This window comes from Medicago sativa, chromosome 7, assembly GCF_051527215.1.
Source record: "Medicago sativa cultivar Bolivia chromosome 7, Bolivia_mono, whole genome shotgun sequence".
NCBI lineage: Eukaryota > Viridiplantae > Streptophyta > Magnoliopsida > Fabales > Fabaceae > Medicago > Medicago sativa.
Window position 1 is genome coordinate 97,788,072 of NC_140755.1, and position 25,858 is coordinate 97,813,929.

General features: G+C 32.4%; 5 protein-coding genes across 6 annotated transcripts; 2 read left to right on the plus strand and 3 right to left on the minus strand.

Annotated features, from left to right (window-relative positions):
- The first annotated feature begins 73 nt into the window (after positions 1 to 73).
- LOC146910900 (TPX2 (targeting protein for Xklp2) protein family) lies at positions 74 to 3,579 on the plus strand. Its single transcript, XM_085725093.1, has 9 exons — positions 74 to 155; positions 348 to 555; positions 806 to 1,141; positions 1,244 to 1,302; positions 1,786 to 1,863; positions 1,971 to 2,049; positions 2,132 to 2,203; positions 2,416 to 2,523; positions 3,098 to 3,579. Exons 2-9 carry the CDS (start codon positions 352 to 354, stop codon positions 3,425 to 3,427), a joined length of 1,266 nt encoding a protein of 421 aa, XP_085581219.1. The 5' UTR covers positions 74 to 155; positions 348 to 351; the 3' UTR covers positions 3,428 to 3,579.
- A 2,806-nt stretch (positions 3,580 to 6,385) lies between these two features.
- On the minus strand, positions 6,386 to 9,824 carry FLA16 (FASCICLIN-like arabinogalactan protein 16 precursor). The gene is made up of 3 exons (XM_085729932.1): positions 8,267 to 9,824; positions 6,761 to 6,902; positions 6,386 to 6,666 (listed from the first exon to the last, which is right to left on the minus strand). Exons 1-2 carry the CDS (start codon positions 9,558 to 9,560, stop codon positions 6,844 to 6,846), a joined length of 1,353 nt encoding a protein of 450 aa, XP_085586058.1. The 5' UTR covers positions 9,561 to 9,824; the 3' UTR covers positions 6,386 to 6,666; positions 6,761 to 6,843.
- Positions 9,825 to 14,972: 5,148 nt separating this feature from the next.
- Positions 14,973 to 18,824, minus strand: LOC146910902 (E3 ubiquitin-protein ligase RHF2A-like). 2 transcript variants are annotated; one of them, XM_085723866.1, is made up of 9 exons: positions 18,792 to 18,824; positions 18,624 to 18,694; positions 17,792 to 17,926; positions 17,658 to 17,704; positions 16,559 to 16,621; positions 16,351 to 16,459; positions 15,890 to 16,257; positions 15,510 to 15,617; positions 14,973 to 15,423 (listed from the first exon to the last, which is right to left on the minus strand). In XM_085723866.1, exons 2-9 carry the CDS (start codon positions 18,672 to 18,674, stop codon positions 15,321 to 15,323), a joined length of 984 nt encoding a protein of 327 aa, XP_085579992.1. In that variant the 5' UTR covers positions 18,675 to 18,694; positions 18,792 to 18,824; the 3' UTR covers positions 14,973 to 15,320. The 2 variants fall into 2 exon arrangements, with proteins under 2 accessions (XP_085579992.1, XP_085579993.1); XM_085723867.1 differs by lacking the exon at positions 18,792 to 18,824 and adding an exon at positions 18,096 to 18,174.
- A 538-nt stretch (positions 18,825 to 19,362) lies between these two features.
- On the plus strand, positions 19,363 to 20,153 carry LOC146910903 (small ribosomal subunit protein uS19m-like). The gene is made up of 2 exons (XM_085723869.1): positions 19,363 to 19,501; positions 19,581 to 20,153. The coding sequence occupies exon 2, from the start codon at positions 19,586 to 19,588 to the stop codon at positions 19,967 to 19,969; it is 384 nt and encodes a 127-aa protein (XP_085579995.1). The 5' UTR covers positions 19,363 to 19,501; positions 19,581 to 19,585; the 3' UTR covers positions 19,970 to 20,153.
- Positions 20,154 to 21,925: 1,772 nt separating this feature from the next.
- LOC146910904 ((+)-neomenthol dehydrogenase-like) lies at positions 21,926 to 24,154 on the minus strand. The gene is made up of 4 exons (XM_085723868.1): positions 24,000 to 24,154; positions 23,377 to 23,638; positions 23,089 to 23,253; positions 21,926 to 22,548 (listed from the first exon to the last, which is right to left on the minus strand). The coding sequence occupies exons 1-4, from the start codon at positions 24,017 to 24,019 to the stop codon at positions 22,171 to 22,173; spliced, it is 825 nt and encodes a 274-aa protein (XP_085579994.1). The 5' UTR covers positions 24,020 to 24,154; the 3' UTR covers positions 21,926 to 22,170.
- Between the last annotated feature and the right edge of the window lie 1,704 nt (positions 24,155 to 25,858).

Below are 25,858 nucleotides of genomic sequence, written 5' to 3' on the forward strand. Positions count from 1 at the left end.
ACTACACCTTATTTGCTTCAACTATCACAATCCACCACTTAATTATAAGCCATATTCTTCTACTCACTTTTCTGCACTACAAATTTTCACCATAATTCAATCTTTGAATTCATTTAGATCTTCCATATTAGTACTCAAGACAATAAATTTTTTAGGTAAGCGTTGTGCATATTTTATATATCATTTCTGCTATATGTGAGTTTTGAATTTCTACACTTATATTTGGTTTACAGATGTATTTCTTATATTGTGTGTTTTTCTTATTATATAATGCTTATTTTAGTGAATTAAGTGTTTATAAAACTTAGATCAAGTGAATCTTATTTATGTTTGTATATTGTTTATAGCAAAATGGAATCTGAAAATGAGGTTGCTTTGGAGGAAGAGAAACGTGTTATTGAGGTGATAGCTGAGGAGAATATAAACAAAGAAGATGCAAACATTTGTGGTGCAGAAATTCAAAATGAGAATGCAGCATCTCAGGTTGAAATTAGCCACATTTCTACTAGTGACACTGTTGAAGTTGATGCCTCTAAAAATTCAAAACTTGCTAAGGTACCATACATAATTTATCCAAATTTTCTGTTTAACCTTTAACTGTATCTATACAATTGTGATAAATGATTATTTACATTTTACAATAGTACTGTTGTCAAATAGTGGTGCTATAGCAGAAATTTGTATACGCTATTTAGTACATGGTATTATCAAATAGCGGCTATAGAGGCGCGATTTAAACAAAGCACGATTTTCTGCGATTGACAAATGGTAGGAAACTTGTTCTGACTAAATTTAACATGGTTAGGGAACAAAGAATAGAGAAAATGTTGCTTCCAAGAACAACAAATTTGTTAAAGAGAAATCCAATTTGAAGGGCACAACTTCAATATCTAGAAAACAAAGGTCAACCCTTTCTCAGAGCTTTTCTTTCCCAGCCAAATCAGCACGTGAAGATTCTATGCATAAAAGCATTGATGGTTGTCTTGTTAACACAAAAGTTAAACATGTTCGAGCTTCCACTCTTCATCATTCAAGCAAGTCCACAAACTCTGAAGGGAAATTAAATGAGGCGAAAACAAACGCTGAAGGTTGTAATAAGAGGAGTACTTTGATATCCTTGCCTGGTTTGAAACACGCTGTGGTAGTGATTTCTATTCCTTATTTCCTTTCTTTGTTGTATCTTCTTTGCCTCTTACATTGTTTTTCTATGTTATCATAATAATATTTCCATTCTATGTGCTAGTTTGGAAGGTCTACTTCAGCCGTTGGAGTCACCAAGAGCTGCACATCTGAGGCATCATTGTAAGTCTCAACCTATGTAGCACCGACATTTCAAATAAACGCCAACACATGTGGTTACATTTTCTTAAAATATTATAAGCGTCTTCGTGTCAATTTCTTGTCTGATGCATGTGTCTTTGCCAATGTTTCGCAAACGCCAACTCCCAACCTCCAAGTATCTACTCAATGCTTTTTTACAATTCACTTGAGTCTTAAGATTTATTGTGCAAGTTATCAACAGTCTAAACCATGGCTGCAGTAACAATTGTGTCACGATACTTGATATTGTGAATAATCACAGTCAAATGTGTCTGATGCAGCCTCAATTGCAGTCATGAAGACATCAGAAACCTTGATATTGTAATTCATATAGCAGTTGTGGACCTTTTTTATCGATAGTTTTCAGTTTAATATGAATTGTGATCATTCAGTTGTTTTACATTGGATTGTTCTGCATTTTTCTGTTCAATGAAATCCTACTTATGTTTTTTTACATTATTGCAGACATGTTGGTCAGATATCAAACTCATCAAAAACTGCAAAAGCAAGTAAAGAGGATGATGATTCTCACTCCACAACTTCGTATGATTCATATCCCTGTTACTTCGACTTTTGCTTATTTTCCATTTTTTTTTCTTTGGCTAAAATGTTGATGAATTTTTTTTTATATGTATTGTATATGTTATCAGAAGTGCTACTCTTCGTCAGAGAAACGTATGTTCTGGATTTTCATCCAGATTGGAAGAAAGAGCTGAAAAGAGGAAGGAGGTTGTCTTTGTAACCTTCCACTCTAATGATGTTACTATAGCAGATTTTAGATATTGATCCTTTTTGGTCCCTTTTTTCACAGTTTTTCTCAAAGGTGGAGGAAAAAGTTCTAGCCAAGGAAGCAGAAAAAACCAACCAACAAGCCAAATCAAAGGTATATATACGATCACCAAATTATTGAATTATGTTCCATATTGTGGTTTGAGTTTTTATATGCTTTTTTAAGCTATGAAGCACTGACACAAACACACAAACACCGAGCACGATAGTGACACTGACACATCAACACTAGTAACATATATTGGACACAATCTGAATTCTTGATACAAAGGTTTTTAGCTTATTCTCTCTATATTTTGATCTCAGGAAAACCAAGAGAAGGAGATCAAGCAATTGAGGAAGAGCTTGACTTTCAGAGCCGCTCCAATGCCAAGTTTCTATAAGGAACCACCTCCAAAAGTTGAGCTAAAGAAGGTAACTAATTCATCACATGTCTTCTTAGCCGGTGCTGACTTTAAATTGGTGTCATAAAATGCTTGTCTGCATTCATTATCTATCTTTTTTTCTCTAAACTTTTTCATGGTAAAATAGACTAATAGATGTTCTTATGCTTCTCATCTTTATGTCAACATAAAAATTGGAGTAAATTGTCACTTTAGTCGTCAAATGCGAGCCACTATTTCTTAGACCCTGAACTTAATATACCAAAATTAGAAAAACATACAAAGATATGCATTTTGTAAGTTAATTTGGTTAGTTTGATTCTTGAATGTATCTATTATTATTATTCAATTTGGTTCATAAAATTAAAAACAGAAAACACGTTAGGAATGTTTATAATTTAAATATATTTCGAGAGGGTACTAACATCATCTTGCGCATTTGAAGATGAAAATGATGTTAACAAAATTGGTTAATTTTGCAAAATACTCCTTAGTCCTAAGCTCTTTTTCTTCTAATGCACTTCTTTCATGTGCCTTATTCTTTCAATGTAATAATATTTTTCTACCTTACATATATATGGTAATGCACTTCATCTATCAATCAGATACCAACAACCCGCCCAAGATCTCCAAAGCTTGGAAGGCACATAGAATCTGCTATGAACAACAATTCTGAAGAAAATTTAACCAAGTCAAAAATCATAAAAGGTCATAAAGATGTGATTTCAAAGAAACCAATCAAGAAAATCCAAGTCAAGGTGAAGTGTCAAGAAAATGCAACCAAAGGAAGCAATGAAGAATTCCAACATCCTCATGTAAACAATTCGGACATGGAGCAACAATCAGAGACAGATCATGCTGCAAATGATCATGCACCTCCTTTTAGTTCTACAACACTTGAGCTTGCATCATGTGAGGTTACTGTTGGAGTTTAGAATCATACCATAATTATGTAAGAGTAGGGATCTATGTTATTAAATATTTAGTAGCTATTGTTGTTGTTGTGAATATAGAATTTGGTTTCATCATAAACGTGTATTGCAAGTAAGATTTTTATTATTATTATTATTGAGTTGCCCTTTTGTGATGTCTGTTTAAAATGCCCTTTATAATTCATTTCTTATTTAATAAGCCGTTTGTGTATTTGACATCTGATTACCCTTTCTACACTGCATGCAGAATGGTCCCCTTTGAAGTTTATGGTAAGGTAACTAAATACATCTTGTTATGGTCCTTTAGAGCCAACATTCAAGCATTTATTCCCCCAAATCATTGAGCTCACCAACGGTTTAGAATTCTTTTTTTCTTTGTTTTCCTAATCAAAATGAAGGCTTCATAAATCCTTATAGTTGCCTAGCGATTTAGAGGTCACTATTCACTAGTTCAAAAATCTAAAAGGGTTTATCTACCAAATGATTTTTTTCTTTTGGGTGTAGCGGCGATTCGGGCCTCCTTTGCATAAAAAAACAGCTGGAGTAAATAAATTTTCTTGTACAAATGATAATCAAATTAATTCAATTTCTTTTTTGAAACAGAGTACATTAATTGTTAATATGTTAGTATTTGTTGGAGGTGAGAAAAAGTTGTTTTTAATGTTCATGTTAAATATCCAATTACTAAGATAAAATTTTTAGTTTGAGTTTCTTAAGTGTCTTTAGAACGGACACTTGTTAACATTTTCCATAAAAATAAACTAATCTTTAAATAATATGGCTAATACCCTTCCTCAAGCACGAAAGTGAGTGACATGAAGTCAAATACCCTCAAGTTTTGGTCATTTCCTTTTCGTATGGTTCTAATTCCTTGACACTGTCCTTTCTAGGGTCTCATTTTGGCGCTAATGATCATCCTTATGAATTTGACCTGCTGTTTTTGACTAAAAAGACTCATCTTGTAAGAAAACGTTGGAAAAACACATATTTGAGATAGTACCTCTTCGAGCAAGAAACTGTGGTATTGTGTCACGTTTGACATACAAGATCAAAGCTAGTTTGATGGATCAGTTGATCATTACAAAGCTCGTCTTGTGGCTAACTGATTCTTTCAACATTATAGTATGGATTATGAAGAGACATATACTCATGTGACCAAGATGGCCTCTATCTGCACTCTTATTGTTTTGCATATGTTCATCAGTGACACATTTCTCATGATCTTGTTCATTTTTATATGTTGATTATATGATTGTTAAAAGTGACGATGTTAATAGGATTAATGAGTTGAAAGTACAGTTAGCTAAATAGACATAACTTGTCCAACTTTCTAAATATACTTTGGAAATCTCTCCAAAACTCTAGCCTTAATATTTGCTCTTTCTCTTCTCTCTTCTTCTATGTGAACAGGTAAATCGTGTTACTATACTTGCTATTTGTATTAAGCCAATTTGATATACAAATCCAATTTAGTAAACAAAAAAATCAAAACTACTTAGAAAGGAAATTACTCTGCTCTGGTAAAACAATTTATAATTGTAAATGGTATTAGTGCAAAAAGCTAGGATTGTGGCAATTATAGATAATTTAACTAAGGAAGTCGGTGGTACACAGAAGTGTTGCAGCACACACACATGTTGTCTTTTAGTATCTTCATTGTTACTTTCTCTTTACAATCAATTGCTAGGGTGGGGACTGGGCAGATCGATGTTTAAAAAATCATTCAAAACAAAACTCACGGTTGATGTCTCCACATGTAAGTGGAAATTTAGAGTTTTTCACGTTTTTACGACTGAAACAATGACTTTAATCCATATTGATTCAACAAAAGTAAGAGAAAATTAATATGAGTTAAGTTTTAATGTGCTAGTATGCATTTTCCATTTTTTTACGGAGCCAACACTGATTGGCCATCATCTCAATTGTGAGAGCGAATAATAATACCACAAGCTTTTTACTTATAAAAAGAAACACTTTGAGAGTTTAGAAATTTTGACCGGTTTTTCTAGAAGTCGGCCTATTTAAAATTTAGCTCTTCTACAAACGTTCGAAGCGTTCATTAAGGAGACACTTGCTGTTCTATAAGGCACTCTCTTTACATGTCAGAAGTGGAAATATGTCCATGTCTGATTTTCTCTATTATAATGTAGGATTGACATTAGCACTTCTTTCTTGTTGAGTTCAACGAATTTTCCTTTGAGAAAATTATGCAAAGAAAGAATATAAGGGTGAGTGGGAATGATTTGTTAGGTAATCAAGGAATAATCCTACTGTTGGGGCCAAGACAGCTTTGATGGCAATGTGTTTCCACAAAAGCACAACAAACAGGACATTACACAAGACTATAGGCTTTTATTGAGCATTATTATTATTATATAATCACCGACACCTTTGAAGGCCCCTCTAATTAGCTACTCTGTCTTCTTCCACAAATAATTAATCCCACAACTACCTCTTCTCCCTGCCAAAATGTATCTACCACCATTAATTTAGTTGTCCATAAAATAACCCCTCAACAACAGGTTTACGCAGAAAGGAAAATAACAAGTAAATCAAATTAACCAAGCTTAAGTCAACTTAGCTTCTTTTTGTTATTTATAAACCTTCCGCTGGGAGGTCCATTTCCATTGCTATTTTCAAATTAATTAATTATTCTGCTCACTGGTCCATTTTCATTAAGTTTTATAACTATAAACTCTGTTAATATTCCTTTTTAAATTTATTATTATTATTTTAAAATAAACTATTATGCTGACCAAGTGTTTTTTTTTTTTTTTGGTCAATTATGCTGACCAAGTTATAAAGAACAAAAGCATGTCATTTAATAGAATTAGCACAAGTTGTTACTAAGCAAAATGAAATACTTAAAAAAATTCCAAAGAATATAGTGTTGTTTTAAAATTCTTCTGCTCAAATGTCCATATCAAAGTTGGTTTTAAAAATTAGATTTGCCGAAGAAAATGAGTTGGAACTTGAAGGCATTATAATAACTTTTTGATTCACATACAAACAGGGAAAAAAATAATGCAACCGAGAGAGGAGAGTGTCGTATTTGAAGGTTATTTATGCATACAGAGACAGAGACAGTGAATCAACATAAAATAAAAATTTAATAAAAAAATGATATGTAATTACAGTATGAAACAAAATGACAGAAATTTGTTATCTTCTGTGTGAGTTCCCCACCGAAATCTTGCAACTCAATCGCTCCCTTTCTGTATTGAAAATGATTTACTCTACAACTGCATAATGCATGTAAAAAAATTATCATCAGAACAAATGAAATAATAAACCAAACAATGGTTATGGAATAGTATTATTAGTGGGTAAACTTACCATTCATCAAGTTTATATAACTTCACTCTTTTTTTATTATAATTTTTTTTTTCTATTTTTAGCGATTAGTTGAGAAAGCGATTTCATGAGCAGACTCTTCCAAAAGATCCAACCATGCTACAAGCAAGTTCCAGCAATTTCCCTGCCACATGCATTTAGGTTAAATGAAAATGGTTAGTCAACTAATACCACGGCAATTCTATTGCATATTTCACATGTATACAACAACAAAAAACATGTTAAATAATCAAGGGTTGTTGAAACTTGCAAACAAATGAATTTTATATATTACTAATTAAATTGTAAAAAGAAGATTATAGTTGACTATATAAGTACAGTGTAAATAAATGATATGAAAAATAAAATAATGGGTTGTCTCAGATCCAGACAAACCGTTTCAGCACCGAGGTTAGGGTGGGTGGGGATATAAGAATGTGGTTCACAGCTTGGCACACTGAATACTTTCTATGTATATATTTATTTGTTATTTTTTAATTAAATTAAATTAATCACATGTACTAGTTTGTTGCTTGAGGGCAAAGAACATTAGGACAAATTCTGTTCAGACAAAAAAAAATCATTAATTCTGTTCAGACAAAAAAAAAAAATCATTAAACAAAGAACAAACCCTAGTATTTGGCAAAGCTCAAAACAGATAATTAATTTTATAAATTAAAGAGCAATTAGATTAAAGTGGTTAATCAACAAATTCAACTAGAGATTGGAACAATTTTTTTGTCATACTTAAATACTTATCGAACAAATTATCAAAGTTCTTTTCTTAGAAAGATTAAAAAATTAGATTTTTAGAGTATCATAAACTAATTGTTCAACCCACCCAAAATTAAATATAATTAGCCCAAACAAGAATAAAGGCAACCCATAGAAAGAAAGAAAAATCAATAAAAGTTAAAAAAAACCACACATACTAATAAAAAAACCCACTTTGTAAAAGGTTAATCAAAGCAATAATAACTCATTAGGCTTTGTTTGGGAGTTTGGAGGGGAAGGGAAGGGAAGGGAGGGCTTTGGGGGGTTGGAAATATATAGAAAAATGGACAAAAAATTCACATTTTTTGAAAGAACAGTTTTTTAGAGAATGATAAACTAATACTTATGATTAATATACTTTTAATTTTAAGAATATTATAACAACATAGATTGAATTTGAAAAATTCATATAAACCCTCCATAACCCCCCAAATCCCTCCCTCAATACAATTTTTGAGTTCCCCCAAATGAGGGAGATTTTTTATTATGAATAAAAAATTAACCTCCAAAGCCCTCTCCTCCCAATGTCTTCTATTTCTTCCACTTGCTCCTTCCTTTTTTGCAAAACCCTCCCCTCCCCTCCCCTCCAAACTCCCAAACAAAGCCTTAACCTCATCTTTTTTTTTTTGGTACATTATTAACCTCATCTATTTCTATGATAAAGTGTAAAACTTTTCAATTAACAAATTAATTAAAATAATAATAATTAAGAAAGCAATGAGAAGAATTCAATACCTCTCCTTGGTTTAGAAGCAACTTTAACAAGTGGAGTTTTTGCACGGCGAATAGGTGCTGATGATTCATCTTCATTCTCTTCCTCCGGTGGCAAAAGAACACCGTCAATACCTTGAACGGAAATTCTACCGTCGGTGTAAATATCAGGATCAAACAAATAAGCAGAAGAATCACCGTGACCAAATTTAACAGAACCGTCAGATTCCTGAGCAACAACTTTATGAGGCAAACGCAACGTATCATAACTAATTTTCCCAAATCTTCTAACGGCGTTATACATACTCTCCTCCGTTTGATACTCGGGAATTATATGATAGTATATAATTTGTTCCGGTGCACCTGGTTCCGATAATTGATCAGTCGTTAATTTCGCCATTGCTTCATCATTTGGAGCCAAAACTGTTAGAACATATCCTTCAGAAACTAAACGACCCATTTCCGTTGCTAACGACGTTAGGTTAACCAGAATATCCGCCATTTCATTGTAACCACCGTAATGGAGAAGAGTTTGGATGAAATCCTTTACTTGACGTTCGCCGTTGAAATGATGACGTGGACCACCGGGACCTGGTGCCGGTGCTGGTGCTAGTGATGGACCTGGTGCTAATGCGTCGTATATTGGTAGCACCGGTGGAGCTCCGGCGGGGACTGGTGCGGGTTTCTTTAAGCGGTTTGTACGTGGATCTACCTCCGGTGCTCCTTCTGGAAGAATAGCGGAGATGTCACGGAGGTTTCTTCTCCGGTTGAAATCTTCTTGTACGGAACGAGGGATTATCAAGCGTTCGATGCCGTGGATGACGCCGTCTGGACGGATAACGTCGTCTGGTTTAAGGATCTCAGCGGAATCAACGGTTTTAGCTCCGGTGGGGTTTGTGGTGAGGTGAAGACGGTGGTTGGAGAGAGTGTGGTGGTGGAGATGAGTGGCTGGCCAATGATGTGAAGCGATTCTTGAAGGAAGAATGTGAGACATTAAAAGAGTCTGGAGTGACCTGAGATTGCGTGGTTCTAAGAGGAATCTTTTGAATTCAGGGTCAAGGTCACGTTCTAAAGCTTGATTTCTGGGTGCGAAGATTGTGATGTTGTGATTCCCGACGGCTTCTTCGAGCTTTTGAAGAAGAAGTGCCTTTTCAACGAGCTCGGCCAGTTCCGTGTAGTGGGAATCGAGAAGTGCGACGAGGATGGAATTGGAGTTGATTTGGGCGGTGGTGGTGGTGGTGGTGGGTAATGCGGAATGGAGGGGAAGGAGGATAAGAAGGAAGAGGGTAATGAAATTGGAGACACCATAGAAATCCATGGTGCTCGTGAATAGAGAAAGAAACAATGCTTTCTGTGTTTTGGTGGTAAAATGAGAGTGTGAGAAGGTGGGAAGAAGTGTGAAGTAGTAGCTGTAGGGTAGCGTGTGTTGTGGGGTATGATGGGTTGTTGAGTCTTCTCACTCAGAGTCTCTAAACAATAAAATGGCAATGGAAGTCTCTCTCTCTCTCTCTGGTTTATGTGTTTAATTCAATATTGAGATTGTGAGAGGTATGATAGTTGAGTTAGCTTTGCTTAATGGCTTGGAGAAGGAAGGATTGTGAAAGGAAAGGAAAATATTGGTATTCTCTGACAGCCTGTATCATGGGACCACACGGGAATAGCTTACAGCTGTGCTGTTATTATGTGCATATACTCACACTCACACCCTTTGTTTCCAAGCCAAGCCAAGCCACGTTACCATTATACAACTATTTCTTTTCTCTTAAACAAATAATTATGTGCTTTTTCTAAAGTTGCCAAAATTACCTTCCCTAAATTGGCAAGAGTGTAAATGAGTATAGAATTTTAGACTTTATTAGTAAGATTGGAGAAGAAAAAAATGAAGGATGGATTTTGGAAAAAATAAGGAAGAAATTATATGTTGTTAAATTAAAAATTTATTAATCGTCCGTATTAATTAACGTTTTTTTTAAAAAATGACATTGATTTTTATATTTTTCGTATATTTCTCAACCAAAAGGGTTCTCTTCTTCTCCAAACTTGTAAACAAAGTCTTAATTAAATTACATGAGTTTGAGTTTGATGCATAGAAAAATTCATACATATATGTCGAAATTAAAAAGATTAAAATATTCATGTCTTTGGTATGTAACAAATTGAAGTTAATATGTCAATCTACCAAACAAACAGTGTCGCATTAAAACAACAAGTACAACAATATCACCCTTAAATGATAAAGTCAAATAAGATATACGTGAAAACCACTTATTTAGATTTTTTTTTAACATGTAAATAGGTGATTTTGAACATTAAAATTACTCAAACTCTTATTTAGATGAATGAGAAAGATGGAATTGAGAGGTTAGAGAGAATGTAAAGTTTTTTTAATCTAAAAATTACATGTGAAATTGTTAAATTATGATCAATTTCTATAAGCACAATTGTTTCAATTGAAAACTTCAAACAAACGAAATTAAATTTTAAGAATTCGACATTATTTTTTCTTCCATCAAGAGTGAACCCAAAGATGCATAGTGGACAAACAAAAATTGGAGGCCAGGCTTAATTGTTTATTTATTTTTTGGTGAGTAGGCAAAGTATAGTTGTAATGACTAATGAGTATGTTATGATGATTATGAATGTTCCATTCATCCTAAAATAGAGAAGGTGGCATGTTAATTTATTCATCTACACCGAATAGAGCTCTTTTTTTTTTTTTGTACAACCCGTATAGTGGTCTCTTAAAAAGACTAAAAGCAAAGTTTTGATAAAAAAAATAATGAAAAAGGAGCCGAGCCGAAACGTGAATATTGTGTGTGTTTGTTTGTGTTAAAGATGGTATCTGGCAAAGTGTCGGTGTCGGAGAAAATGAATGGAAAGGAAGATACGCAGAATTGGGTTTCATATTTATTTTATGGGAAATGTTAACCAGTGCCCCCGGGGCACTGGTTAAGGAAGCTAATATAGTAATTTTTGCATTGAAAACTGTGTAATCAATGCATTAAAAGCTTAAAAAGTATCTTTTTTGACTAACAATTTCTTCTTTTGGCTTCCTTAACCAGTGCCCCGGGGGCACTGGTTAACATGACCCTTTACGCTCCATTTGTTTCAATTTCAACCGTGACCCGTGATGTTCAACAAAGGATCTACGTTTTTTACTTTTCATCTTTCTCAACTTTTCACCCGTGTTTTTTACTCTTTATTTTTCATCTTGCTCCTTCGTGTTTACAGAGATGGAGACTTCCCTTCTCACGGTGGTTCTTCTGTCAATTGTTGTCACCTTCACTTCTCACTCACACCATTTCTTTTCTTTTCTTTTCACTTCAATTACAATTTAGCTCTCTCTTCTAGCTTTTCTTGCCTTAAAGGACCCTTCTTCCCCTCATTTAAAACATTTATTTAATTTAATATGTTAAGCAAAACAAATTATAATAAAAGTGAAATTGATGTTTATATAGAATAATGGGAATGCAAACAAGTTACTCCCTCCGTTTTTAATTATAAACAAATTTAATTTTTTAGGTTCATTCAATTAATGATGTATCTGATTCATATTATGGACTACATACATCATTAATTGAATGAACCTAAAAAGTCATATTTGCTTATAATTAAAAACGAAGGGAGTACTTGTTAAGAAATCCAAAATGCGACCAATTCTTCCCCTCATTTAAAACATTTATTTAATTTAATATGTTAAGCAAAACAAATTATAATAAAAATGAAATTGATGTTTATATAGAATAATGGGAATGCAAACAAGTTACTTGTTAAGAAATCCAAAATACGACCCTTCTTCCCCTCATTTAAAACATTTATTTAATTTAATATGTAAGCAAAACAAATTATAATAAAAGTGAAATTGATGTTTATAGAATAATGGGAATGCAAACAAGTTACTTGTTAAGAAATCCAAAATATGAAGTTTATATTAAAAATTAGGCAAAATTACACCATAAATATTTTAAGTTATTTAATCGTATAAAATTGGTTCTTTTAAGTTTTTTTTTATCACTTAAGTCATTTATGCTAATTAATTATAATAAGTTGGTCCTTTAAGTTTTTTGCGTACTAATTAGAACTTTTAAGTTATTTAATCGTAATAATTTATTGTCCAAAAGTAACAATTAAATAACTTAAAGGATCTAAGCGTTACGAAAAATACTTAAAGAACTAACTTGTTACAATTAAATAACTTAAATGACGTAAGTGGTACTAAAAAAACTTAAATGACCAATTTACTACAATTAAATAACTTAAAAGACTTCTGATGTAATTTAACCTAAAAATATGTATTCAACACTTTAGAACTTAAAAAATAAAGGCCAAATATCACTTTTGGTCCTTTTAGTTTGACAGAATTCCCAAGTTAATCATTTAAGTTTCGAAAGTTTCAATTAGGTCATTTTAGTTTGACAGAATTCCAAGTTAGTCTTTTAAGTTTCAAAAGTTTCAAATAGGTCCTTTTAGTTGATAAAATATTTCACCGTTACCCATGTTGTCAGTCTCCGTTTAACTGATATTGATGTAGCCGTTAAATTGTTGACTTGGATCAAAATGATATCTTTTAAAAGCTCCAGAGTATCAAAACGCTACGTTTAATGGTCATAAATGATCATTTATAGTGCTAGAAAGACATCTATTTGCCTCAAAAAAAAATTATTTTTTTTATTTTTTTAGTTTTTAACTAGTCTTTTAAGAGCACTTTTTAACATAACTCATAAAGTCAAAAGGTTGGTATATTTTATTAAAATTTTGAATAAAAAATGCTTGAAGTTCATTGTTTGAAGAACCCATGAAAGGAAATTCTATCTTGTAAATATAACTTTTTATCTTAAAAACTTTAATGCTTACACATTATTATTATGAGCAATGATATTTAAATAATCATTTGCTAACAACTTTTATGACAATCTCCTTATTCTCTATTCTCATTGGTCAAAAACAATGGAGAGAGAAAAAGGAAGAGAGAGTAAGAATATAATGTGAATATGAGAGAGCAAGTTGTCTAAAAGTTATAAAAAAAGGTTGTACAAATATTTCTCTATTATTATTTATCGGTACTCTCTCCATCCTTTTCAAAGTATTTCTTATTGGGATAATAGTCACGTCCCTGAATGTGTTGCAAGTAATCAATAGTCCTTCAATGTATAAAAATTCCAAAATAGTCCCTGATTGTCCACTTTGTTAGTCAAAATAGTCCCTAAAGCTTAAATAACTCATTAATACTCACAACAACTCTTTTGATATAAGGACTAAAATGACAATAAGTAAGTACGTATAAGGACTAATATGACAATAAATATGTCTATTGAAGGACTAATATGATAATATTAACGAAATATTTTAATATCAAGGACTATTTTGACTAACAAAGTGCATAATCAGGGACTATTTTGCTATTTCGATATATTAAAGGACTATTGTGACTACCCGTCACTCATTCAAGGACCAAAGTGACTATTTCCCCATTTCTTATTATTGTCTAAACTTTTTCATTCCTTCATCTTCTAAATTTCTCCATTCAATTCACAATAATGAATACGTATTTTTAATTCAGAATCTTGTGTACCAAAAGAATAATAAAACATAAATTTGTTTCAGATCTTTATTATTTATTTTAGGGTTAAATGTGTTTTTGGTCCTTATAAATATATCAACTTTTCGTTTTAGTCCCTCTAAAATTTTCTTTCAACTTTTAGTCCCTCAAAAATTTTCCATCTTCACTGATGTCAGATCTTCAAATTCACAGATTTCAACAATTTCACACGGATTTGTTAAGAACTGCTGTAGCAAAAATTTTCCGTCATATGTAAGGACCAAAAACAATTCATATGTAGTCCCTCAACAATTTCACAGGATTTGTTAAGAACTGCTGTAGCGAAAATTTTCCGTCAGATCATGGATTGATGGCTGAGATTTGCTACTGCGGCAAACTGTGTGAATTTGCTATAGCAGCAAATCCTGATCCATTCATATGTAATCTTATATGTATAAACTAACTTGAGTTAACACGGTGGTATCCATGAAGTTTTGTTGGATATGTACACACAATCTAGTCATTCAATGATATGTCGTATTTTTGTATTAATTTATTTAAAAATCAACTCATATTTTAAATGAATTTTATCAATGAAGTGCAGGTACCCGATCAAACTTTATTACACCTAAGAATTCACCACAACCAAAATGTGAAAACTCGACATCATTGTTCTTTGAGGCCTTTGCGCTTCTTTTACTAAGCAAAATTTAGTATTTAAAATGAATCACTTGTGTTAAAAACATTTTAACAAGCAAATAGTACAAAGAAAACAATGTTTCGTCTTTTATCAAATGGTGTGGCTCATTCTTCAGCAAGGGAGACAACATTTACAGATAATCTCAATGATATTTATCATCCGCCACTTTGTATTTTTAGTTGTTTTGAATGAAATGCTTGAATTCTTATTTATATATAAAAAAAAGATATTGAATGGAAAAACAAAGTAATTGAATTCGTTTTTCATCTTATTGCTTCTGTTAATCATATTTCTATTGGTCTTTCTTCTCTGACAGGAGCAAAAATTTTCACTGAAAATTCGAGTGGACTAAAAGCATGCCGAATTGATGTACGAAAAACTAAATAGGCATAACGGAATGTTACATAAATAATGTGTAATATAATATCCACCTTGATCTATATCTATTTACATTTATACAAGTAAAATTATAAGGACAAATTACGAGCATATAGGTATAATTGAATTTCAAAACCTTTTCTTTCATATAGATATTTTGATGTCGATAGTACATGAAATTTTTTAAGGTTCACACAAAGATCAAAGCTTGCTTTCAAAATATGAGATCCTAAAGAAAGATGTTAACATAAACGCTCAATTTGAATGTCAATAGTAGAAGAAACTGATGGAGTATCATTGTCGCGTGATGTGTCTTCGCACTGGCTTCAACGCAATTTCGGTTGATTGCTTCTATCGTGGAACCATCCTCCAAATGATTTGGAAAATAAGTATCTGCAACTCAAATGCTTTCATAGTTTTGATGAATTCCATTGATTGGGATGCACTAGCAATTATAGGGTTCACCTTTTTCTAGAATTTGAACCAAATTCTGACATGGTCGAACTTCGAGAGAACAACCTCTCCTTCCAACCCCTTGTACCATTTGAAATTGACTCTTTATATCTAAGTCACGAGATAAGTTATTACACAAACCGATTTGATAAAATACATAGATCAAACACATATATAGTATATAATAAGAAACATACCTCATTGACACTGCATTGAGTTTGGACCGCAGAGTATCAGAAAATGAATGGAATTCTGATGACCTTTCTCTATTTTGGTTTATTGGGGAAGAATTAGCAACACAGTCTCTAGAATATGCATGAAATCAAATATGAAGTACATATCAGTAATCCACACAATCAATAATGATTCATAAGAAAATATAACGAGTAAACCATACTATCTATTGTTAGAACAATAACTCCAGAATATTGGTAGAATAAACAATTTATTTAACTTGAGTTCATGAATAATCAACTAATGTTTTTTATAATGTCTTCATTAGACTTGAATTTTTTTTAGATGTGGTTCTAGCACAGAGGAGGATAATTTTTGCGAAGAAATATAGGTTCATAACCACCTATCATTGGAGTAAGTTTCTTGGCCATTTGTTTCCGTGACGGTTGATCCAGAAGTTGAGGGACTTTCAGTTTGACATTTTGGTATTTCTTGTAATGGTTCTTCTTCACTAGATGTTATTGGAGTAGATTGACTGCTCATATGAATTGCATTAAGATTGTCTTCTCTTTCATCAATTGAACCTAAAATGGATGAAGAAGGTGCAACATGTTGATTTGAGAATAAGAAGGGTGGTTGACCATGACCAGATGGTCGAATTTGTTGTCCTTCCCTTCGACCAACATGGTGTGTTCTTCCGATTGATGCAACAATCGCTAAATTTTGAAGCAATCGCTCTTCTAAAGAAGAACCATTGACGCCCATGTGTAGCTGTTGAACGAAAAATAGCAACATAAGCTAGTTGTTATGACGTGCTTAAACTGTAAGAAACACAAATGAATACTCGAGAATGTGATAACTTACATGTTGAAATCCAAAACCTCCAAGAGTAGGGCGATGAAAGACATCAATATTCCTTGACGGAGTAACCCTCCACTTTCTCTCTTGTTCTACTGCCTCAAACAGTTCTTGACTATTGTAAAATGCAAAAGTTTAATAACATGACAAACTAATTAAACTAATGCATAAATAATGTATATAATTCATGTTAAGAGTAAAATTCATGACCAACCCAGTAGGATCTTTCAAGCTAATAGGTTGCCAACACATAGGACATTGGGAGCTTCTTTGACACCTACAAATAAGAGCAAGTAACAATTGCTTAAGTATATTTGTTCATTCTGAAATATTTTTATGAAAATTTAGACTTAACATGTAATTAGATATATGGAAATGACATGTATATGCAAATAACAAGAATATCTTCAAAAATAAATAGACTTTCTTCCTATACCAAAAATCTAGACCACACAATCAATAAGGATTTGTTTATGAATTTAAAGCCAAAATAATATTAGGAAGGCCTAGTTCTTAGATCACAAGTCACGACCAACGGTAGTGAACAATGACCTCAACATTGACAAAAATCATGCATGACAAAAAACACAGGACAATGTTCCAGTTCACACTATTGAATAAGTTAATGAAACTGTGATTTTCATGAATATTAAATGAAAAAAAATATCATTATAAGAAAGATGAAATTACATTTTTATGTTAGGAACAAAATTCATATTTCATGTATAATGTATTGTTACGAGGGATTGAGACCTGCATGTTTTGGCAAAAGAAAATTTGAAGGTCTTAGGGTAGGTTTTGCACTAGCTTGGTGGGAATATGGTAGGAAAAAAGGCTGGTGAGAATACAAATGAAAAAAAACTGAAATATGTATTTGAGAGATACAAATTAAAATTTAGGCTTTGTTTGGGAGTTTGGAGGGGAGGGGAGGGGAGGGGAGGGTTTTGCAAAAAAGGAAGGAGCAAGTGGAAGAAATAGAAGACATTGGGAGGAGAGGGCTTTGGAGGTTAATTTTTTATTCATAATAAAAAATCTCCCTCATTTGGGGGAACTCAAAAATTGTATTGAGGGAGGGTTTTGGGGGGTTATGGAGGGTTTATATGAATTTTTCAAATTCAATCTATGTTGTTATAATATTCTTAAAATTAAAAGTATATTAATCATAAGTATTAGTTTATCATTCTCTAAAAAACTGTTCTTTCAAAAAATGTGAATTTTTTGTCCATTTTTCTATATATTTCCAACCCCCCAAAGCCCTCCCCTCCCTTCCCCTCCAAACTCTCAAACAAAGCCTTAGTGGATAAAAGAAATACCATTCCAGGACGCATTGCAGGTGAAACTCGTGCCGGCAAGCAGTGGTCTATAACACAAGAGAAAGAAAATAAGTAACCAAATGTTCTTCAAATAACTTTTACATATATTTGTGAAAGACAAAAGTGAATATTACAGTTGAAGGATCATTATCACAAAACTCTTCAAGGCATATGCTGCAAGCGTCATCACAAGACTCTTGAATGCCGCCTTCAACAAAAGCCGCAGCTGATGTCATATGATTTTCCGCCTTGGTTTCCATCTTTGAGGCCTTTGACAATTAGTCCACCAACACCAGAGTTAAACATAATATATTGTGTACAAAAGAGGAACTTTCGAATGCAAAACATTGTAAAAAGCACACAATAGAAATTATTCATTCATAATCATCGACAAAAATTCAGGTTCATAAGAAAATATAAAATACTTATCGATTTTACCCAAAATTGGCCAGTGAACTAAGAAACAAGCAAGAAAAGCTAGCAAGTCACGTTCTTCCCCACCAAACATGAAGATCATCTATAATGATTAAGTTACAAAGATAAAAAAGTTCACTATGATTAAGATCATCAGGGATAACAAATGAAATTAAAAAAACTATACAATCTTTTTATCTATATCCATGTTGTGAATTAATCATGGAATGCATCCACATTTTGAGTAATATCTTCAAATCTATAAATATAGCTAATTATCATATTGTAATATTTGATCATTCGTTAACAATTGTCTGGAAAACAACAGACAAGATGGAAATCTAAATGGTAAGGCCAATAAATTGTTGTAGTTATATATATATATATATATATATATGAATATAACTACAACAATTTAGAGAAAGGGGATCGTTTATGAACACAATGTCATGATAACCAACTCCAGATAAAATTTAAATGTAAAAACAAATCCTTGATCATTTGAAGTTATAATATGATGCGAAAAAATGATCAAAATTCAATAAAACATACCTTCGTTGAGGAAAAATATAGAAAGGGTAAGGAATGAAGGGGCACAATCATCAATCAACAAAAGAATGAGGCTGGAATGCAGAGAATATAAAAAACAATATTATTAAGAAATGATGGTAATGAAGAAAATGTATAGATAATAAAGGAATTGATGATTATCTTCATTACCTTGATAAATCCTCCTTCCTCCCTTGATAAATCCTCCTTCCTCCCTTCCTTATCTCCACAACGTTAGAGCAACAACATAAAAAACCAAAAACAAACTTTTTGTTCCCTTGCCTTTTAATCTATATATATAGACTGTATTCTGTTGGATGTTGTTATTGATGTGTTATAACCTCTTTTTTTTTGGTACAATGAGGAAAAAAGAAAACAAAAATCATTTCTGCTATATATTCTTGAAAACAATACAAAATACTTCTCATAAAAAAAAAAAAAAAAATTATGCATGGTCGGGTATAATTTTTTTTTACACGACATCCAATCAAAATATGTTAAATAAGAAACTTTGTTCCTTCAAAAAAAAAAAGAAGTTAAATAAGAAATTAGAGAAATATTTTATGAATTGAACTAAAAAAGTAGCTTAAATGAGTCAAAAAATCAATTTTAAGTTAATTCTATCAAAATCAATTATCTCCACCTCACAATTAATTACACTCTAAATTTTTCTCTTTAAAAGAAATACTCGTAGGACGCAGAAGAAGTATGGTAGGTGCTATAAGAAATAAAAAAAGAGAGATTCTAATTCCAAGCCCAATATTTTTCTCATTTTGAAGAGGCCCATAATTTACTTTACCGTGAAAACAAAACAAGTTGGATTAACTCAACTACTCGCCCGGAAATCGCCGCCGGAGTTTTTCAGTGACAAATTCATCCAGGTTTTCTTTCTTCTTCATCACCTTGTTTTGGTTCTCATTTTCAATTTCGAATTTGATTGAAAATTTTACATTTGAATAGGAACAATGAGAGCTACAAACTTTCTTAGGGTTTTGAACCAACAGTTTCTCGGAATCGCCGGCGACACTGCAAATGCTGTCACTAACAAGCTCAAATCTCCCCCTCCTCCTGCGCCAGCGCGTAAACCGGCTTTTATAGATGCATTTCTATACAAGATGAAGAAGAATCCTGAACTTCTGAAAAACAAACAAATTTGGTCAAGGAGATCTACTATTTTACCTGAATTTGTTGATTCTCATGTCAGGATTTACAATGGAAAAACCTTCATTCGTTGTAAAATCAGTGAGGGAAAAGTGGGTCATAAGTTTGGTGAGTTTGCTTTAACTAGGAAACGTAAAGCTAAAGATCAACCTAATGCTAAAGTTAAGCAACTCAAGAAAAAGAAGTGATTTCTTTTAGGAAATTGATTTTATGGGTAGTTTATATCATGCAGTTATTTACATCAATGTGGATAAAGATTATGGTTTTTCTTATATGTGATGTGATGTGATGTGATGTATTTAGCTTACAATAAGGATTTCATGAAATTTGACAATGATTGATTGATGTTGAATCAAGCGGGTTTATTGAATAGTTCATCTATTCATTTTTGTTGTTCTAATTGAACTACTGATTAGTTATTGATCAATTTACGGTTATGAGGATTTGGATTTTATGGTTATTTGTTTATCCTGAATGTCATGCTACTGCACAGGTATGTCATTTATAATTTATCTTTTGCTTGTGAATTTGGATGTGTTTCTTGCTTAATTTAAATGAGGATAGGGAAAGGTGAGAGGATTTATTAGTATCAATCATGCATTTGTTTTCACTTGATTTTATGTATTCTTGTAAGATTGTACCCGACTCGATAAAATTAACATGTGATTAATGTCATTGTAGTTCAGTTAAGTAGTTATATGAAACAGGGTGGTTGTTCTTTTGGAGCATGCTTCTCAAACTTAATTGTTCATAGGTTACCATACTTAGCTTCTGAAGGAAAGATTTATAACAAATTTTGGACAACTTTCATACTTATAGTTATAACTTTGTATTTAGCGATGCTTTTTCAAATAATATATGATTGACTACAAAATAAATCATGCATGTATCATTTGGGTGGTTTATTTATGATTAATGTCTATTCTACATTGAGAATAAGGGGATGTTCGTCCTCGGAACATGGATTCTCTGCGTTCAAATGATCTTAGGAAGATTTTTAGTTTTGACCATTGTTGACAATCTATTGGTTGAAATTGATTTGTTAATTTGTAGTATAAGTCATCCTGTATCTTGAATGAATGGTAGTGAAGGTTTAGTGAAGGTTCAAATAGATAAACGCTGCGAGATTGTACAGTGATATTTTTTTTGCATTCGTCATACTTTGGTGAGAGCTCAAGTCAATTGCAATTTGCAAGCAACACTTGTTGTACTTGATTACAAAGTATAGAAAAGAATTTGCAACTGCCAACTGGTCTATAGACTCTTCCTTAGTTTGATAATTATGGGTGTTTTTGATATTCCCCAGATGTACGAAAAAACATTACCCCCTTTTGCTTGGAATGCCTTACAGTGTAGCAGACCTTGATCTTTCATTCACTGTTTTCCACTTCAAGTCTACTATAATTTTCTTGTTTTGGGTATAAAGGAGGTATGTCTTGAACAGGTTCATTCCATTTTTGGATCCAGTTGTTTTAGTGACACTTGAGTTCCATTGACTATGATATCTATTGATGCTACAAATTTCCCCTAAATGTATTGCTGTCCTGCTTTGTTGTTCTGTGCTCCTACGAATCGAAACCTGACCCATACCACAATCTAAAATCATTGCTTTCAGAAAGAAACCCATTTTTCACTATTAAAGCCACACCACCATTACGTGATTTCCCGAAGCATAATCTACAACATAAGGGGGGTGGATCTGGCATGATAACGTTCGTAGGGGGTGTAATATCTTGATGTAACAGTATAAGGCTAGGAAATAATATGATGAAGTTGAAGATCTTTTAGTTATGAAATATGTTTGCCAATTAGTTTTGTTCATAATCATATAAGCATAAGCACTAGCTCTCAAGTATGAGAGGAACAATATACTTGTGTGCCAAACAAATGCATTTTATGCCATGAGCAAAGGCTGACTGGTAAATTTTACAGTTCAAGTAGTTATTATGACTTAAAAGCGTAAATAACTATATTTTATTTATTTTTTCAAAAATATTATTGTCAACCTTAGGACAGTGTCTCTCAGATTTGGCTATGTTACTTAGTTGCCTTAATTCTTCCGATTCAAAAAAGTTGCTTTAATTCTTTTGATTGTTTTATCCTTTTTAGTGCCCTCAATTATTATGCACGCAAGACACCCCAGATTGCCATGTTCCTCAACTTTTATAAGCGAAACAGTATTATTGAAGACATAAAACATAGAACCCAAGCACAGCTGTGCCTAAGTTCCTCTCAAAAATAAAAAAATTACAATGAAATGTTCTGGAGACCAACCATAACAGAACCAACAAAAAACATAACAATGCCAAAATGAGGAGGATTTGTCTCTGAAGAAGAAATATTATTCCATTGTTCGAGCTTTTATTCTCTGGCAACATTAAGTCTTTGATCAAAATGGTTTATCTTCATATCTGGAGAAAAAGAGGCCAGAAGCACTACCATCAGGTAACAATGCCAACCTCACAATCGGTTCAGCTCCTTCATATGTTTTTAGTGTACCAGTATTACTGTTTATATCTGTTTTGACATAGCCAGGACAAATAGCATTGATGCAGATTGATGGATACTTCTTAGCAAACATTCTTGTGTAGGCACTTATAGCAGCTTTTGAGACAGAATATGCACTCACAATAAGAGGCCACCCTTTGGTTTCCAATGAGCCCTCTTTAAAATCATTGAGAAATTCATTCACAACTTTGTCAATCTTTTCCTCAGTGAGCTTTCCAGCATCGCTAAGTACTTCTTTAGGCCATCCATTTGGAAAGTACTACAAACAAAAATGCATGGATTAAAGCATGATATTCAATAACCAAATAGATCAAAATGAAATAAGAAAATAGCCAAATGGCATATACTTCAAATCAAGTTAATGAAATATTAAATATCTTTTTTGTTCAAGAGTTTCCAAATAAACTACAAAAGAAGGTAGGAAAAGTTCCACAATGAGGAAAAATAGGTGACTTGAGAAATAGAACAGGCTACTAATATTAATTTTTTGTCTTAACCCTACGATTTTAAGGGAAAGGGTATTTTAGTAGTTTTAAGTTTGCTTACGAGGTAGGTAAAGTTTGACCAATGATTGTTTCAATTACGATTCAAACTCGGATTTTTTCAAACAATTCATCCGGATTTAGAATTTATTAACTACCATTTGAGTTCAATCATTTAGTTAAATATCTCGCTACATATGTTTTTTTTGTTATCACAGTTTAGTGACAAAAATTGAGAAGGATCAACCTTTCAAGTCACTGGGTTCAATTATTTAATTAATTAATTAATAATAGTGTGTTTAGTATCACATATATACCTCTAGCCTTCCCACGGTTGAGGAAACATTGACAATTCTTGGTGTGCTGGAAAATTGGAGAAGAGGAAAAAGTGCTTTGATTAATCCCTTGGGTCCATAGTAGTTTGTTTTAAGAATTGCTTCAGTTAATTCCTCATTCTCAGTTAGAAGCCCTGCATTATTCACCTATACCAAGTACAAACCTTTCATTATAATTAGGTTTGTTCTGGAAGAAAAAAAAGGAGCAATGAACTATAGAAAGGCATACACAGCAAAAAAGAATGCGAGTGTTAGTTAATGAAACCATACCAATATATCAAGTTTTCCAAAATGAATTTTGATGAAATTTGCAAGAGATGATATGCTGTTAGGGTCAGCCACATGAAGGTGATGGAATATCACATTGTCACTATGAGACATAGCAAGGTCAAGCTCTTGTTTGAGTTTATCAAAAGCTTGAAAACCCCTACACTCATCTCTTGCTGTTACAATCACTGTAATTCCTATAGAAGCCAATTGCTTGCATATCTCAAATCCAATTCCTTTGTTTGCTCCTGTCACAACCGCATACCTGTATATATACTTGATTAGAAGTTGATGTCACAACCGCATAACTGTATATATACTTGATTAGAAGTTGATATGTGTGCACACGTGTGTCTGTGTGTGTGTGTGTGTGTGTATATATATATATATATATATATATATATATATATTGATACATTTAGTTCATGTGGAGTCATATTGAATGCACGTTGTCAGTCACATCTAAATCGTCCGATCAAGTTCAAAATCTTTAATGAAATTAAATTTGATCTTGATTGAGTAATTGTGTGGGGTCACACTTCACACATCAATATCCATATTTGATGATTAGAAGTTGCAATGCAAAGAGAAAGATATGCACATCATGAAAATGAAGAAACAAGTACCTTTTTGTTGCTTCTGCCATTGGTTGTTAATTATTGGAGTAAATTAATTCACGTACACTATGAGGGTGAAGATAGGAAGCAGATAAAAGTACGAAGATTAATTTTAAGACTTGATGCTAGGATTGAGTTCTCTCTATGGCTTTTATAGATGACTTGCTATTGAACATTCCATCGATATATTAATATTATTTTCTCCAAAAGATTGGACTATTTGACTAGATAAAATTAGTTAACACAAAGCTAAGTACATATGGAAATAACTAGGAAGGGAGCATGTTCTAGGAATTAAGCACCTAGACAAAATAATAAAAATAATATCCGAATGTCATCATAGATGAAACAAATTAATTTGTACATTGATTTAAATATGGATTTTGCTAGAAGACACCTTTTATGAAGGTGTTTTTTAGCAAGTTATTCCATGAGTATTTGTTAAAAGACACCAACTAATTTTTATGAAGGTGTCTTTTAGCAAAGTTATAGCTAAAAAGTGGAAATCACACCTTGAAATGTGGCTTGCTAAAAGACACTTTCATGGGTGGCTTCTAGCAAAACCCTTTAAATATTATGAAAGATTATGCACTGATAATACACTTTATTCCCTGCATACATCACTGCTCATGTAATATCACGCCTTCAATTACTATGTTGTTTTAGATCTTGCATCATTGCAAGTGTCATGTGTGTTGGTTTGAAAGAAGTCCTATGAAACTACATGTGCGACAGGTTACTAACTATCAATTGTCATTTCAAATATCAAAATATAAAATAAAAATAACTACATATAGATTTTTTGAAAGAAATTTATATTGCTTTGAGTTTAAATTAGTTGGTAAGGTTGTATAGTATATATAGGGTTGAAGTTTTAAATCACGCACACTCCATTTATTTTTTAAAAAATTTTAGGTGTTAAACTACTTGATAAAAAAGAGTGATGTAGTATTTTTGCATCAAACAAGATAAGTATTTATAAATCGTCTCCACAGGGACTGGTGCGATATTCTAAGCCGTTCAACAATCTATATTATTTTCTGAGTAATGGAATGGTAATAAGTTTTGTTTCATAAACTAGAAAACTATGAAATTATAAAAGGTTTGAGAGTTAACAGGGAAATGATTATGCTGGGATTAAACTTCATCAACCTACATATACGTATTCTCGGATTAGTGTTACGGATTCTAATTATCAATTGATATTATCACATATTGCTCAACAACATCATTCGTGTCCAAATGATGTCGTGATTTCTATTGAGTCATCTAATCGTCGATTTCCCAAACTATTAAACTTTCCAATAGTCGATTGTATCGTGGTATAGTTGATTTCCCAAACTATACAATGATACGAAAGCTTTAAGTTCCAATATTCAAAGTGATTATCAAACCTAAGTTCCATGTCTAGAACCTAAGTATTGATAGAATATTATTCTCAACTAGATTCAAAAGGTATTTTTCAATAACAATTCAAATCCATAGGATAGAAATGAAAAGCAAGAATAACATCAATATCATAAAATAATTTAAAATCACACAACATCCAAATCAAAGGGAATACATACTAATAGAGTTGACTACATTTAATCCCAACAAAAAGAGTCTAGCTACTCATTGTCATGGTAACCTTACAAGGATAAAAGAAGAGATGGAATGGAAGCAAGCCATGATGTCTCAATGATCTTGTGAATCCCTTCAATCCTTGTGCCCCTTGCTCATTGAAGTTCTCTCTGTGTTTCCCCTGTTTTCTCTCTTCCTAAAGTGGCTTATGTTCTAATCTCCTTTCTGAAATGAGAGAAATGAGCTTTTATACATATGCTGAAAAAGTGACATTTCGCCTGGCCAGATTTGGCTCGCCATGGCGA